The sequence below is a fragment of the Sabethes cyaneus genome, chromosome 2 (assembly GCF_943734655.1).
Source record: "Sabethes cyaneus chromosome 2, idSabCyanKW18_F2, whole genome shotgun sequence".
Classification (NCBI taxonomy): domain Eukaryota; kingdom Metazoa; phylum Arthropoda; class Insecta; order Diptera; family Culicidae; genus Sabethes; species Sabethes cyaneus.
This window is the reverse complement of record NC_071354.1, coordinates 26,554,016-26,570,126: the sequence shown is the minus strand read 5'-3', so window position 1 is coordinate 26,570,126 and position 16,111 is coordinate 26,554,016. Positions and strand designations below refer to the sequence as shown.

At 40.8% G+C, this 16,111-nt stretch overlaps 2 protein-coding genes across 2 annotated transcripts in view; one reads left to right on the top strand and one right to left on the bottom strand.

Annotated features, from left to right (window-relative positions):
* The window catches only part of LOC128733930 (protein piccolo-like), a 52,972-nt gene that overhangs the window by 16,552 nt on the left and 20,309 nt on the right, over positions 1-16,111 (bottom strand). The gene's annotated exons all lie outside the window — the stretch shown is intronic.
* LOC128733929 (peptide transporter family 1) lies at positions 1,116-16,096 on the top strand. Its single transcript, XM_053827805.1, has 6 exons — positions 1,116-1,305; positions 13,629-13,675; positions 13,752-13,830; positions 13,893-14,479; positions 14,539-15,519; positions 15,585-16,096. Exons 1-6 carry the CDS (start codon positions 1,278-1,280, stop codon positions 16,011-16,013), a joined length of 2,151 nt encoding a protein of 716 aa, XP_053683780.1. The 5' UTR covers positions 1,116-1,277; the 3' UTR covers positions 16,014-16,096.

Here is a 16,111-nt window from a genome sequence, read left to right as displayed (position 1 = left end):
GGAAAATTGGCATTTTAGCAAATAATGCTTTAATTTTAAATTGTGTAGTCTAACTACCAATACTTCCAAAAACCTGTTTTATATAATGAATGTTATTATTTTATCTAAAATGCTACGGTGACGAAAATATGCATTAATAATGAATAGTAGCGTAACTATTGGTACTACCACAACTATTGGATCAAGTACCCTATTGAAGGTTTATTTACATCATATATATATAGAATATTCCAACATATTTTCTTTCAATAAACATGAAAGCAAAATGATAGCAAACTCAGATACATTGGTAACAAAACATGTTTTCTAGTTGATATCAACAGCAGAATATGTAATAATTTTGAAATACTTTTGTTGTCAATCCTTGCTCGGGTAGGTACCTACCTACAATAAAGTAGGGATAATCCTTGCACTTTGGAAAAAACGGAAAAATCCGCGCTTGATCCAACTCAAGTGGTTGTTTAGAACATTCATAAACTTTAGAGTATTTACAAACTTGTTTTCAATTTTTAATAAATGTTTTTTATTAAGACAATATTCTAGAGTACAGGTTTAATCTTATCCACGGACATTTTTCTACTGCTTGGAATGTTACAACCTAACAATTTATAACTCTGCGCTTATCAACAATTTTCACGCGATTTTCCTCCCTATTTACAACTCGATTGGAATGAATGGAATGAGTTGCAAGTGCAACGTACTTCGGCTGTAGGCCACAGTGCAGTTGCTAGCCGCTTTGAACCGAATCAAAAAATCTGGTGACACGGTTTTTGATGGTTTGCTACGATACTGGAGAAAATCTTCTAGAATCTTAACACTCAGCATCTCAACCGAACACTCAGTGTAACTCACTCTAGTTTCGAACTGCGTTTCTACAGTCAGTGCGAACTGTAGAAGGTATATCGGGTGTGAGGGTGAACCGTCGTGACCCGTGGTCCAGAGAGGCATTCCGTCAGGCCTTATTCCGTTATCGGCTGCGTCACTGTCACTCTCGCTTTTCCCACAGTGTTCATAAAGCTCTTATCATTTGATGAATTGGTGTTATTGTCACAGCCGGAGACGTGATAATTTTTAACCAGGTACAACCGTTTAGCAGCTTTCAGTAAGCGGATGGCTCTTTGAGCGACCGGAACGCGTTTTTCTCGTCAGCAAGAGCAAAAAAAGCAGAACAGACACTTTAAAAAAACAGTTACTCTGTTTGGTTAGGCATTGTCTAGGCGTGAAATGGTGATCAGTTTATCGTAGTCAATAAAAACTACAGATAGGCAACGTGAAACATGACGGAGGAGGATTCGAAGAATGGAGGTTAGTGGATGCTGCGTTTACTATTGTTGATGTGAGAGAAAAAAAATGACACCGGCTTCTCAAAGTTGATGCAAGCGAAATGCGTCTTGAACAGTTATTATATATAACTAGATTATATATAACTAGATGTTTGCAAAGATTTATTTCTGGAGATAAGGTGAATTAAACGGAGCAAGTTCCAGTTTAACTCAACCGGTATTTACTGGTTGTTGTTGATCATTCTTAGTGTGCAAACTACATGCAATGATAAACAGTTTTGTTGTAGAATAGATTGGCTTCGGTTCAACTTTGCTCGAGTATTTACGAAATTTTGATCTAAATTCAGAAAGAATTAAGGTAATCAGAAAGAAAGTCGGAAAAGAAATTATACTGTTTAAATCTGGTAAGAGTTATATAATAGAAAAAAAAATTACATTCAGATTTTTAGATAAAAATCAATGAAACTCAACTGAAAGTTTGTTATACTTTTCACTTAGACTGGGTCTTTTCTAGATGATGTATCTTTCAATGAAGTTTTGGCATTTATGAAACCTGTTAAAAGGATTGTAATTTCTAAGAAACTTTAAAATGCACCAACTAAGCTAAAGCAGCTTTTTTCAATCCTGCGGATTAGTTTCAACTACCCATACTACCTCCCTCTTCCTTACTAGAAAGTGGTCGAAAGTAACGCAATCAACTGCAATTAAATTTTATAGCACTCGATGGCTGTATCGTTGGCTACAGTGAAAATTATCACCCTCATTGTGCGCCATTCAAAACCGCGATTGGCCGAGATAGCTTGTACAGGCTGAGAATTGGGTTTCCAGACGATTGTGATAATCTATCATGCTTATCGGTGAGATCCTTCAAAAGGTTATGAGAAAAAAAAATACACTTGCTTGCGGCCGGCCCCGCTCCGATACGACTTTTCCATACACAATAGAATCTATCGGAGCTTTATTGTCACAGATTTGCAGCACACGCATGGAGCGCATTATATCGGGCCAATCAACCGCCCGCCAATCTTATCTTATCGGTCGAAGCTGGAATTTACAGGATTATAGAGCACAAGGTGTCGTATATTCCCGTACACTATCGATAGCGGGTATTTAGAGCTTACCCAAAATTATGCCGGCGGCGAGCAGGCCAGAGGTGATTTACACGTTATTGCCAATTATCGAGATTGACGACGCAATTGATTGGACAGTTTTAGTGAACTTGAACGATCCCCCGAATGTAACTTACAATTCGTCACGGCGCAGTGACGACCTGTTACTAAAAACACAAAAATTATCATCGACCTTGCACTTTATGAAAGTACAATTAAGTGCATTGCGGGCTGCTGTCCGTCGACTAACGTTGATAGGTTAGATGATGATTGATTACTGAATGTGTTGTTTACTGGTTCGACACTGTACATAATACAGCTCAGAAAAAATCGGTTGTCTATGCGGGGGGTTTTCGCAGCTGAGTCAGGTTCTGTTATGAAAAATGTTGTTTGCAATATTGATCTAAAATAATTAGCACTGTGGATCGGAAGAACAAATTTTCGAAAAATAAATATTACGAACATGATCATAATTAATCAATTTGATGTCTCTAACGAAGTTTCTAATGTGTTGAAAATAGAATAAACGTTAATAAGTTACACCAACAGGGAGGTTATTTTTAAACTTCAGCTGAAAATGGGCGAATTTTTCGCCTACATGTTTTAAATGATAACAACACTTCCTTCACACAAAGAGGTTATTGACCGGATCGACTGGAGGATCACCTCAAAATTAAACTTAGTGATTAAAAAGTGTACTCTTACAGCGGAGTCCGAAAGATGGAAAAAGAGCAGTGACTCACAATGGACGATTGTTTGTAGAAACAACATTTTACAAATTTAGAACTCTAAACAATTTATGGCAATTCATCAATTCATTTGTATCATTTTCAACATTTAATCACGTGCAAGCGATAACATTCAAACGTGTATTGTAACGGAACAGTAACGGAATGATTCGCAAAATGAGACATCTCGCACAATGATTCTATCGGGATGGTGACTTAATCCCAGAAAAAGCGATGAGTGTTTCATTTGATTCATCACAGCATTCAGCTAAATATTTACTGGGATCTTTTTATACATTTTCAGCCCGAAATTTCTGTTCGAAAAGGAGTGATTAATAAGCAGTTGAAAAGTATAGGTATCTGAAAGAAAACCTACAAGATGTAAAACACACGAAATTAAACTCCTGTAGTTTTGGCTGGAAACGTGCTTCCAATATTTTTCACGGCCTGCAAAATTGTATTTTCTATTTCGTTCCATTTGTTAATCTTCACAAAAACATTTACTGTTTCCATAAGCTATTTGATATATTTATCGATCTGTTGTAAGAGCATAATCCTTGCGTAACTTTTCAAAACGACCTAAGTAGACTCTGAGAGACTTTCTTTGGTGTCCCCCTCTTCCGATTTCAACGAAAGAGCTTTATAAACATGACCGAGAAATGCTGGCAACGGCTCTGTACTGGGTTATTTCCAAAATTTGTGAGAAAGAGAAACTACCGGAAGGATTTGCGATCTGTTGGCACAAGCGACTTTTGAGCAGTTCCATGCCAAATCGGCCTCAAAAAGTAGAAATCTAAAATGCACCTCTTTGATTTGGATGAAACTTTACAAACGTGTTTGATAGGAGGAAATATGCAGCTTCCACAGGTTTTGGCACCATTTTGATTCAAGACTGATTCTTAAAAAGGGCGTATTTATTTTCATGTGTATTATATTTGAAAGATTGTATCTCGAAAACTATCGGTTTTACAAAAATTATGCCTAAGCCACAGAGAACAGACATCCAAGCGAAAGGTCCCCACTTGGATAAAACTTATGTCAAATTAGTTGGGAAACTATAGTGAAGATGTCGCTAAAGGCGCATAAAATTTTACACTAAACTCACAACAGCTAGCTTCTGGCGCTAGCATAACGCATATAGTCCATATATACTACCGCCAGAGGAGCCAAAGGTTGTCAGTATGCAAATCAGAAGAATCATTTAGTTGGGAAACTATAGTGGTGGTGTCGCTAGCATATTAGGTGATTTTAATTTGAAATTTTATCCAAGAATTCCCGAAAAATTTGTTCCTGAATGGATGTCTGTTCTCTGTGCCTAAGCTACAGTTGTAGAAAATTGATTTCTGAACATGAAAAAAATATGCACTGAAAAAAAATCAAGATATCAAAAATATACCATTTTTAAACAAATTTTTGTTTTAACAAAATTAAGTAATTTGCAAGTTTTTAACAGTTATCCCGAGATGGAGCAATTTTCATGGACGGACTTCGTAGGACAATGACTTTCATGATTTTTTGAAGTAATATTGCAATTTGTAATACAAATAAGAATTCTCTATGTTATTTACAACAAAATTAGTCATAATAATTATTTTTCTAAATGCAGCCGTTTTCGAGATATTCAGAGAAAAAGTTGGATTTATTTTATTTTTTTTTTTGTTAAACACGACTTTTTCATATGTTACTCCAGTTGCTACACTGTTTCTAAGAAGTTGTCAATAACTACATTCAATTTCCTACAATTTAACCGAATATACCTTATTGATTATATCTTTCGCTTTTGAGCTGTGGGTATTTTAAAAACTGTATTCGAAAAATCAGTTAGTAACTTTTGCCGCGTGACGAAACATCAACGCCAGCAACCTTTGAGATATAGAAATTTCTTTTAAAAATCACTTGTGTGCATCATAAAGGTTGAAATAGTAATGAATGACCATCCCACAGATTATTGTATTAAATATGATTATGCGTAGCTTGACATGTTTCAATAATCTTACTTTAACTCGCTTGTGGCCTTTAAAAGGGCTATTTGTTACAAATAACATTAAAGCCAAAGCACGTTCATCGAAAATATGACGTGTCATTCGAGTGTCCTTCTCTTTTGACATGAATGGCAACAGGCACGTAAGTTAACGGCGTCGATTCACTGTCTTTTGCTTCGAGAAGGTTTAACTAGTTTAGTTTCACACCTTACCGTTTGTCACATAGCAGAAAATATGGCACATACACAAAATTTTCTGTTTTATTTGTATGAGAGTCCTTATCCTCTTAGCACAGGGGTGAGGGGTCTCAAACCATCATAAAATAAATTCATGCCTCCTGATTAGTTCTAGAGTTATGAGGAAATTTGTATTTCATTTGTATTGGAGACCCCCCCCCTTTTAGAAGGGGAAGGGGTCTCAGTCAGGGTTGCCACATGCACATATTATTCTGTGTTTAACAGATATTTGAAAGAAATCGCCTGTACAGAATCTTTCGCCAAATTACACAGATTAAACAGATTTTTGAGCTTTTACATGAGAGTGAAACAGACGGAAATAGTCAGCAAAATGACTCCCTATCTCTTTCACTCTCATTTGTTTTGCATTGGACAGATTTTTGTACAGATATTTTTCCTCGCCGTACAGATTGTCAGATTTTTCCAACAAAAAACACAGAATCATATGTGGCATCCTTGGTCTCAGTACACCATGGAAAAAATTCTTACCTCCAAAATCCCTCACATGCCAAATTTGGTTCCTTTTGCTTCATTAGTTCTCGAGCCCCCCCCCCCCCTCTCCTATAGAGGGAAGGGGTCATAATCCACCATAGAAAAAATTCTTACCTTCTGAAACCTCCACTTGCTAAATTTGGTTCCATTTGCTTAATAAGTTCTAGAGTTATGAGGAAATTTGTGTTTCATTTGTATGAGAGCCCCTCCCCCCCCCTCTTAGAAGGGGAAGCGGTCTCAGTACACCATAGAAAAAAATCATGCCTTCTGAAACTTCCACATGCCAAATTTGGTTCCATTTGCTTGATTAGTTCTCGAGTTTTGAGGAAATTTGTGTTTCATTTGCATAAGAGGGGGGGGCTCTTACGCCCTCCTTAACCGTTATGTGTTCGACAGGGTACCCGGGTACCTTTTCAGCTTTCAAAGTACGAAATTCCACAGTTTTCTTTGATCAAGGATACTGAAACTCTATGACATCTCGGAACTAATTAAATTGCAACTTTTCATAAAATAAGTTTTTATGTAGCACTTGTAGACGATAGAACTTTTAATTTCAAGAAACTCTTCCAAAGGTTTCATAAACCTAAAATCAATTTTTCCTACTCAAAACTCTAGGGCGCACATATTTTTGGTTTTGGACAACTGTGAAGCCCCACGGGAATATGTTCCGGAATGGCCATGCCGTGGCAAAATCATCAGACAGAATTAAAACAATGAAAAATGACCTTCTGGAGTATTTTCATGAATTTAGACACCCATATTGCCAGTGTTGCAAACCAAACAGTTTTATGGCCACAGGAGGTCCCACGGGAACTTGTTGTAGCATGGCCATTCCTAGGATATATCATTATATTGTTTTAAAACAATGAAGAATGACCTTTCGGGGTAATTTGAAGAACTTTGGACACCTATATTACTATAATTACATCCAAAAATATAAAAAGTGCTTTAATTCCGGAACACATACTCGGAATGCCGGATTTCCGGCAACCAGATGAACCACGTCCGGCTTTGACCTAACCACACAGGAAGTGGATAAGTTTCTGAATCTTTAGGTGGTAAAAGTGTCCGAATCGGTCAAAGATTGCCAAAGTTACAAGCGTTTCAATATGTGGGTACCCGGGTACCCTTGTCGAGCACTTAAAGGTGTTTTTTTTGTCGAACACATAACGGTTAAAATTGCTCTCTTAAAATTGCTACCCCATAAAATTGCTGGTCAGTTTATCTATCCAACGACATATAAATTGTTCAGTTTCATGCAGTAGTTCAGAAATTATTACAATTTGAAATCTTTCATTCAAACGTTACACTTCTATTTTCGTTTTCACAAAGTGCTACCCAGTCCCAGGATAGTAAGCAAAGACGTAGTCCTACGTCAAAGCAATACAACAACAATTATTGGAACGATTTTAAACCAAACAGCATAGTCGTTGTTTCGTTGTTTGCCCAAACCATCCTCTTATGCGACACCGTCTAACGAGTCGGCAATAAGATAAATGTCACAATCATAAATCATCGTTTGTGTTAGTTTATAGAATATGCGTTCGATTGATGCGTTACCTTCTTCAGTTGATCATTCGATGGATTGGAGATTCTGCCTATCTTAGAGAAATTGCTCAAACAGTACTTGTCGTACTCCCCAAGCGAAGACATCAAATTGGACTAGCTTTAATCGTGGTGTTAAGAAATGTTGTTGAGACAAGAAGACTTTGTTGTTTGTTCTGGCTTACTTCCCAAGCACAGATATCAAATTGGTCTAGGTTCAATCGTCGGAAATAATCTTCGACCTACTGGGACGGGGAGGTTAACTTTTCTTTCTAAAGACAAGTTGAAACTATGATAGCGTCTTTTCCAACCAATCACGAAGCGAAGATTTCAAGTTGGACAATGCTTCTTTATTTACACTTGACGTGTGGATGCGTAGATTTTCTTGCAAGATTAGACTTGCAATTAGGCATGAAATTTGATTGAAATTAAAGTTGAAATAGAACTTAAAATTGGAATGGAAAGTGGATGTAGAAGCGGAAGTGGATGACTTGGAATTTAATTTGAAATCAGACCTGAAATTGGAATTCAAATTGTACTTTGACATTAAATTGGAATTAAATTTGACTTGAAATTGGGCTTAAACTCGGACATGCGATAGGACTTGAAATTGAATTTGCCATTGGACATTAAATTAGACGACCAAAGACCACGGACATTAAATTAGGACACCAAGTTTCACATGAAATTAGGATTGACACATTTCGTCTTATTTTCTCACACTTTTTACCTCTTTTCTGTTTCTTTTTTCTCTTTCCCAGTCCAATTTACCACTTTTTGTTTTGTTTTCTATCCTTTTCTGTACCGTTTTCTTGGGTTTTGCTCTCACTTTTCTTGTTTCTGTTTTGGGTCTTCCATTTCATTGTTCGGGTTTTCCTCGTTTTCTGTCTCGTTTTTCCTAATCTTTAATCCTATTTTTTCTCTTATCTTTCACTTATTTGTTATAATTTTCTATCTCCCTCTCCGTCTTTTCTCCCCCCTTTATTCGTTTCCTGTTTTCGTTTTTTTCTAACTGTCCTTCTCGTTTTGTGTCGTCCGTTCCATTTTTCCTCTTTTAAATGGACCGCAGAATTTCACGCTCAAAAACCCCAAGTGCTCGTCGATCAGATTCCTTTAGCGCCTATGATTTATGTCCGCAAAGGGCCACCGGGAGGATTAGTGTTCTATAGAGCGCCAGTTTTGTGCGAATTTGCAAACTACGGGACTTCAGCTGGCTACGTAATCCGTAGAAAGTCCGATTCGCGGCTGAAACTCGTCGTTTCATTTCGCGGTTTACATAATTGTCAAGGTCTATACATTCCTCCACTACTTCATATCATTCCCCATCTAATTCCACTTCGGCACCAATACCACTTGGTCTCCCACGTTCCCTGCCAGCAATCATGTACTACCTTTTGGTGGTGTTAATGGCAAGCCCCAATCTCGCCGCTTCCCTTTTAAAAGGCCTGAAAGCCCCTTCCACTGCCTTGCGGTTGATTCCGAGGATATCGACGTCATCCTCAAAACCAAGAAGCATGTGAGATTTCGTGATGATAGTTCCATTCCTTTCCACGTATGCTCTTCGTATTGCACCTTCCAAGGCGATATTGAATAGCAGGTTAGCGAGTGCATCCCCTTACTTTGCAGTTCAACGTCACGACAGCGGATGAGGTCTCCCCGCTATTCCAACGCATGATTTGGTCCCATACGTACAAATCAGCGTAACTAGTTTTGTCGGAAAAACATGTTCTAGCATTATCTGCCACAGCTCATATCGTTTGACTGAATCGTACGCCGCCTTAAAGTCCATAAACAAATGGTGTGTCTACAAGTTGTACTCCCGGTACTTGTCTAGCAACTGACGCACGGTAAACATCTCTCACGGAAACCTGCTTGGTACTCGCCGACGAAGAACTCTGCTAACGGTCTCAGTCTGCAGAACAGGATACGGGAGAGCTCCTTATAGGCATAATTGAGCAATGTAATCGATAGTTTTTACACTCCAGTCGATGCCCTTTTAAAAATTGGGAAAATGAGACCGTCCAACCACACCTCCGGCATTTGTTTTTCCTCCCAGATCCTAATAATGATCCGGTGGATAGCATCGTAAAGCCGCTCGCTTCCCGCTTTTTGAAGTTCAGCCGGGATACCGTCCTTCCTAGCAGCCTTACCGTTTTTCAGCTCACTGATTGCCTTCTTAACCTCCTCCTGTGTTGGTGACTCCACAGCTTGGCCATCGTTTACAATTACTATCCTGTCCCTGCTGATCTCCGCGTTTATCTCTCCATTAACCAGTGTCTGGAAGTGCTGCTTCCACCTGGCTACCACCGCTGTTTTGTCACAGACATGGCAAAATAGCTGCATCTCACCGTTTTTTTAAAAACTCCGTGTGCCATTGGTGACGTATCGCTTCTCTGCGCCGGTGAGCACGTGCTCCTCGTACTCGCGTTTGTTCAGACGATGGGTTCTTTTTTCCACAGCTCTAGTCTCTCTGTACCTCTCTCTGTTTTGACGCCTTGCCGCAGTGAGCATGCGACTCCTGGCCTGGTTCTTTTCATCTGTCACTCTCAGGCACTCGGCATCAAACCAGCTGTTACGCTGTCTTCCACGCGTCGTGCGCACCACCCCTACTAGCACAGTTGTTATTAACTAGTTGTGGTAACCGATTAATGACTAAATTCAGTCATAAATAGGTTGCAGCAACCAGAAATGACAAAGGTGTGTTACTTGGGACCTCTCTCGCAGCTGTTCCGATGGCACCATGGATGTTCCTCCACAGCCCATTCATATCTTCTCCTTCTGCCTGCTGTTCTGAGATTCATTTATCAAGCTTCCTTGCGTACTCCACTGCCACACCATCTGCCGTCAACCGCTGGATGTTGAAACGCAGCGTCCTCTCAGTGCAAGCCTTCGCCGTGTTCGACAGCCTCGCACGAATCTTACACACTACGAGATAGTGGTCAGAGTCGATATTTGGTCCCCGAAAAGATCGTACATCGACGACATCCGAAAAGTGTCGACCGTCAATCAAGACATGATCGATCTGAGAGCTAAAGTCTCTATTTGGATGCCCCCAGGTGTGTTTCCGAATATGCAAACGTGGAAAGTAGGTGCTACAGATGGCCATACCTCTGGCCGTGGCCAAATTTATGAGCCTCAGACCGTTATCATTGGTCGACAGATGAAGGCTATGTCTTCCAATGACTGGATGGAAGAATTCCTCCCTCCCGATTTGCGCATTTGCATCTCCGATGATGATTTTGACGTCGTGTTTTGGGCACTCTCCATAGATCCTCTCGAGCCTGTCGTAGAACTCGTCCTTAGCATAATCAGATTTATCGTTTGACGGTGCGTAGACGTTGATTAGACTGTAATTGAAAAATTTGCCCTGAATTCTCAACACACATATACAGTCTTCTACGCGCCTCCACCGAATAACTCGTTGCTTTTGCTTTCCCAACACTACGAAACCGACACCATATTCTGCTTTTCTACCGCCACTGTAGTAGATGTGGAACTGGAAAGAAGTACCTGCAATAGGATCTACTGCACGGAACTCTCTATCTTCGGATTTTGGCCATCGAACTTGCCGTATAGCAGCAATCTCCACTCCGAGTCGATGCAGCTCTCGAGCAAGCAAGCCAGCTCGTTCCGGTTCATGGAGAGTTCGAACATTCCAGGTACTAAGTTTCCAATCTTTAACCATTACTCGTTTCCTTGTTCCTTGCCATGTTCTATTTCGATTATTCCGTACTATATTTCCTTCTTCGTTATTCGTGGTAGGTGAGAGTTTCGATATACTACCTTACCGGGGTCGCGATACCTACATCACTCTGAAGGGTCTGCCATCTTAAATATAGCTTGCGGGATGCTGCATTGCATAATCAGTCGCTCGCTCCGAGACAGACGCGGTGTGAGCCGCCCCTCACCTAGGGAACAGGCGCTGAAATACGCACCTCCTAGCTTCCCAAGTAGCACACTTTTCGCATTTATGGTTGCAGAAACTTATTTATGACTGAAATTAGTCGTCAATCGGTTGCCACAACTGATTTGAAACAACCGTGCTAGCAGGGTGAGCTGCTCCAGTATGTACATCAAGCATTTCCAGGTAAGGCTAATAATCGTCATCATTTGACTGAGACCTGCGTGGAGGCGCCAGGTTGGAGCTTGAGAGAGCCAGAGCTATGACCCAGTGATTCATGATCACTTCACTCAAAGTTGTGTGCCCACCCGCAAATCGCCACGAAAATACAGCAAGCTCCACTGTTCCTTTTCAAAGCGATAGTTTAATGTAGCTCTTTTTGTCTCCCAGTTGGCCCCGAGGTACGATGCTGGTCTAACAAGTCAGTCGTCGTATGTTCGAATCTCGGCTGACAGAGGCTGTTAAAGACAATAGGATCTTAGTACTGGCCCCGTAATTGTCCTGTACTCTAATAGCTGACTGCAAAGTCTTTCATATAAAAACAGAAGGTCAAGGCTTTGCTTTTGCCTATTTTAGCTTAATGTGACTAGCAGTAACAACAGAGCTCAGAATCGATTCCTGATTCCTTACGAATTCAAGCCAAGTAACGTAAAAATTCAGAATAGTTCTGAACGTTCGTGAATTTTAAGAAAAACGAGGTAGAGCTGCCTGTTAACATGTTTCAGGTAGCTGCAGCGCGAAAGCAGGTGAAACAGGTGACCTATTTGCTACTCACTTCGACGACTTTTATTGCATCTGAAATAACAAGTAGCTTCTGCTGTCGGATCAATGAGTGTTAAACTTGAACACTTTCCATGCAACTGACCAACTCGTTAAAACCGCAATCAAAAAGCTTGACTGTTCGCTCGCTACTGGATCAGCAGACGGAATCCGTTCATGTGTTCTGAAGAAATGTACCACAGCTGTTGTATTTCACATATTATGGGAAAAATTCTTCATTATTCCCGTGCATAAAAAGGGAGTTAATAGAAACGTGGAAAATTATCGCGGCATCACGTCACTCTGTGCCAGCTCGAAAGTCTTGGAATTATTGAACAATTTCCAGTAGCAGCTCACATTACGTATACACTTAGATCTGCTCGGTTTTACTGTCAAAAGATCCGTCGCCACGAATCTTAGGCAACGCATGCAAGAAGGCGGGATAGACTGGACATACATAGATTCAAAAGCCGCATTCGACCTTTTCGATCACGAAATATTGTTTAATCGGATGGAGATGTTTGAAATTTCTTCCGCGTTTACTAGATGAATAAGGTCCTACCTTACGGAATTGTTTTGCAATCTAGCCGAAGTTCCTCAAGGAAGCCATTTAGACCCTTAGGCCCTGCTGCAGTAGTTTGGTCCCGTTTTAAGTGAACTGCATTGCATGCAAAACATATGCGTACAAGTGTATTTGCATCGTCGTAATAAGCATAAGAGACTAGACACGAAGGGATTCTCCCATCTGCACACACAACGTTACCTACATATAATTTTGGAACAATTCAACTAACTTCACCATTCCTAATATTGGAAAACGAACCGACAGAGTTACATTCTCACTCTGCTCAGACCGTTATTGATTACGTCAATTTCGTTTAAATTTCGACAATTTTTTTCGGCTAATAATGAATATCGCTTGATAGCAAAAGAGTCATGAGAATATTGTTATCGTTGGACTTTATGATTGCCTAAATAATGCAATTTGATATTTGTAATTTACGACGCTGTTTTAGATTCATTTCATTCTCGATAAATGATAACCAGTATCAATACGAAACACAGTAATATTGTTGGGTTAGAACTTAAAAACTATTTGAATTTCTAGGATTTTAAACAAACTTTGTACAACCCTGTTTGTTGAAACTTCTTTATTTTAAACATTTAATATAACTGCAGCTTAGAACCGTAATGGAAATATGATTCATTGAATACAAATCGCGCTGCAAAGACTATGGCTTACTATTACTGACCATCAACGATAATATAAGCGCATACTTACTAAAGAAGCGGTCTAAGCCGACCTTATCAGTCAAACTGTCTGTCCAATTCGGATCGGACAGGTGACAAACGAGACAATTATTGTCAAATCACTTTCGCTTAAATGGCGATTTAAATTTGCGTACCCATTATCAGTCTACGCAATCAATCATGTGCACACAATACTCCAATTGATGACATAACTTTTATCGAAGCGTTTCACATCCAGACTAACTTGTCAGTGTGGATTTCAAGTACCTACCGTCATTCATTCAACTTTAAATGGGCATGATTTCTAACTCCGAATACCCCCTTCTATCACTCTCCTTTCAGCGATTGCCGCCAACGGTGATAGCACGGATGTTGAAGGTGAACCGAAGGTACGCATAAGCTAATCTTAAGCCCTATGACACAAGTGGCAACGACCTGCAAACTAAGTTTATCTTCCTTTCACAGAAGCTGAAGTACCCACGGGCAATTCCTTTCATTATCAGCAATGAGTTTTGCGAACGTTTTAACTACTATGGAATGCGAAGTAAGTTTAATCCTACTTCTTCTCACTTTTAATGTCACTCAAACCCCCTTAAAAATTTGTAGCAATTTTGGTCCTGTACCTGACCCGGAAGCTGGACTACGATGACGACACGGCAACGGTTATGTACCACTCGTTCACAACGTTGGTGTACTTCATGTGCATCTTCGGTGCAATCATTTCGGACAGCTGGCTCGGTCGATTCCGTACCATCTGGTCACTGTCAATTGTTTACGTGTGCGGAAGTGCACTGATCTCGATTGGAGCCATACCCACGCTGGATGTCAACGCCCCAGCCATGACCATCATCGGTTTGCTGCTGATAGCCGTCGGTTCCGGGGGTATCAAGCCGTGCGTAGCGGCCTTCGGTGGAGAGCAGTTCAGAATGCCGGAACAAGCCCGCTATCTGGCGGTTTTCTTCTCGATGTTCTACTTCTCGATCAATCTGGGTTCGTTTATATCGACTTTGATAACACCGATTCTGCGTGAGGACGTTAAATGCTATGGTGACGATGATTGTTTTTCGCTGGCGTTCGGAATTCCGGCTGTGCTGATGGTGACTTCCATCATTATTTTCCTAGTCGGTAAACCATTGTACAAAATTGTGTCCCCTGCTGGTAATATGTTTGTCAAAGTGTGCAAATGTATTTGGGTAAGTACAGCAAACCAACTTGATTTAAGGTACCATTGTTGATGAACTTCATTTCACAGACCGCTATTCGCACTCGTTCGAAGGAAAAGGCCGTCAATCCCCGTGATCATTGGTTGGACTATTCCGAAAAGCGCTGGGGCCAGCAGTTGGTCGATGAAACAAAAATCCTGATGAACATTCTAAGGCTCTACATTCCTTTGCCCGTTTTCTGGGCGTTGTTCGATCAGCAGGGTTCCCGCTGGACCTTCCAAGCTACCAGAATGGATGGAGATCTGGGTTTCTGGACGATCAAACCCGACCAGATGCAGGTCATCAATCCCCTGCTCATTTTGATCTTCATTCCACTGTACGAAGTTGCGTTCTACCCACTGCTACGGTTGATTGGTATTCGCAGACCACTGCAAAAGATGACTTTGGGTGGAATCCTAGGTGGAGTAGCCTTTTTCATTTCGATGATTGTGGAAATCCAACTGGAAGGCACCTACGCCGTCCTACCAAAAGCTGGCGAGTCCCAGCTTCGCATCTTCAACGGAATGAATTGCGAGTACGCGGTCCAAACCAACATTCCCGATCATTCCAATTTCATACTGAAATCAATGGAAATGTTCGAAGAAAAATACGTCTACGTTGAAGGACAGAAATCGTTTACTTATAGTTTTTCATCAAATACACCCGGCTGTGATGTTCCACCGAACGGTCAGTTTGAACTGAACGAACGCGAACAAATTTCCTACTTTATAAACAATCGTAACGGTCAGATCGGGTTGCTCCGCTACGTGGACGATACGGATAAATCCTCCAAAGGATACCCGCTGTTCCGTGTGCTCGGAAACACGGCCGTTGACCGGTCCTTTGTATTCAAAGACCTGGATCCCTCGAATTCTTTCGATAGACATAAGAATAGTACTTACCACAATGATATTATAGAATCTTACCCCTCGGATTACGAAATTAGTGTAGATGGAAAAGTATTGATGGAGTATACGATGCGACTGGGCGGGGTCTACGCTTTCATACTGACTGAAGAAGGCGATACAATGGTAAGTGAAGGGAATCACCCGATAGCAAATCTTTAAATCTTATTTAATTAATCACTTTTCAACAGACCGCCAAAGTAATCACCGTAACCGAACCGAACTCCATCAACATGCTCTGGTTGATACCGCAATACGTCGTACTAACCCTGGGCGAAGTTATGTACTCGATCACCGGGCTGGAGTTCTCCTTTACCCAAGCACCGGAGAGTATGAAATCGGTACTGCAAGGCTGCTGGCAGCTAACGGTAGCCTTCGGAAATCTGATCGTCGTCATCGTCGCCGAAGCCAAAGCTTTCGACGCGCAAAAGTGGGAATTCCTGCTGTTTGCCGTCCTGATGGTGGTCGACATGGGCCTGTTCGCGCTGCTCGCGTACTACTACAAGCCGATTCCGTTGAAAAAATACGACGAAGATGACGCCAACACGACCCTGCCCGTCGAAGATCAGAAGGAGGAACGGGGCGGACTGGAGAATCCCACGTTCACCAAGAGTGACTGATCGCTAGGAAATGACAACAAAAGTATTCTGTAGATAGGTGTTTCAAGTATGTGCTGTTGTGCAGCCACGTTCTTTGTAAGCTTGTAGCCATAAAGTTG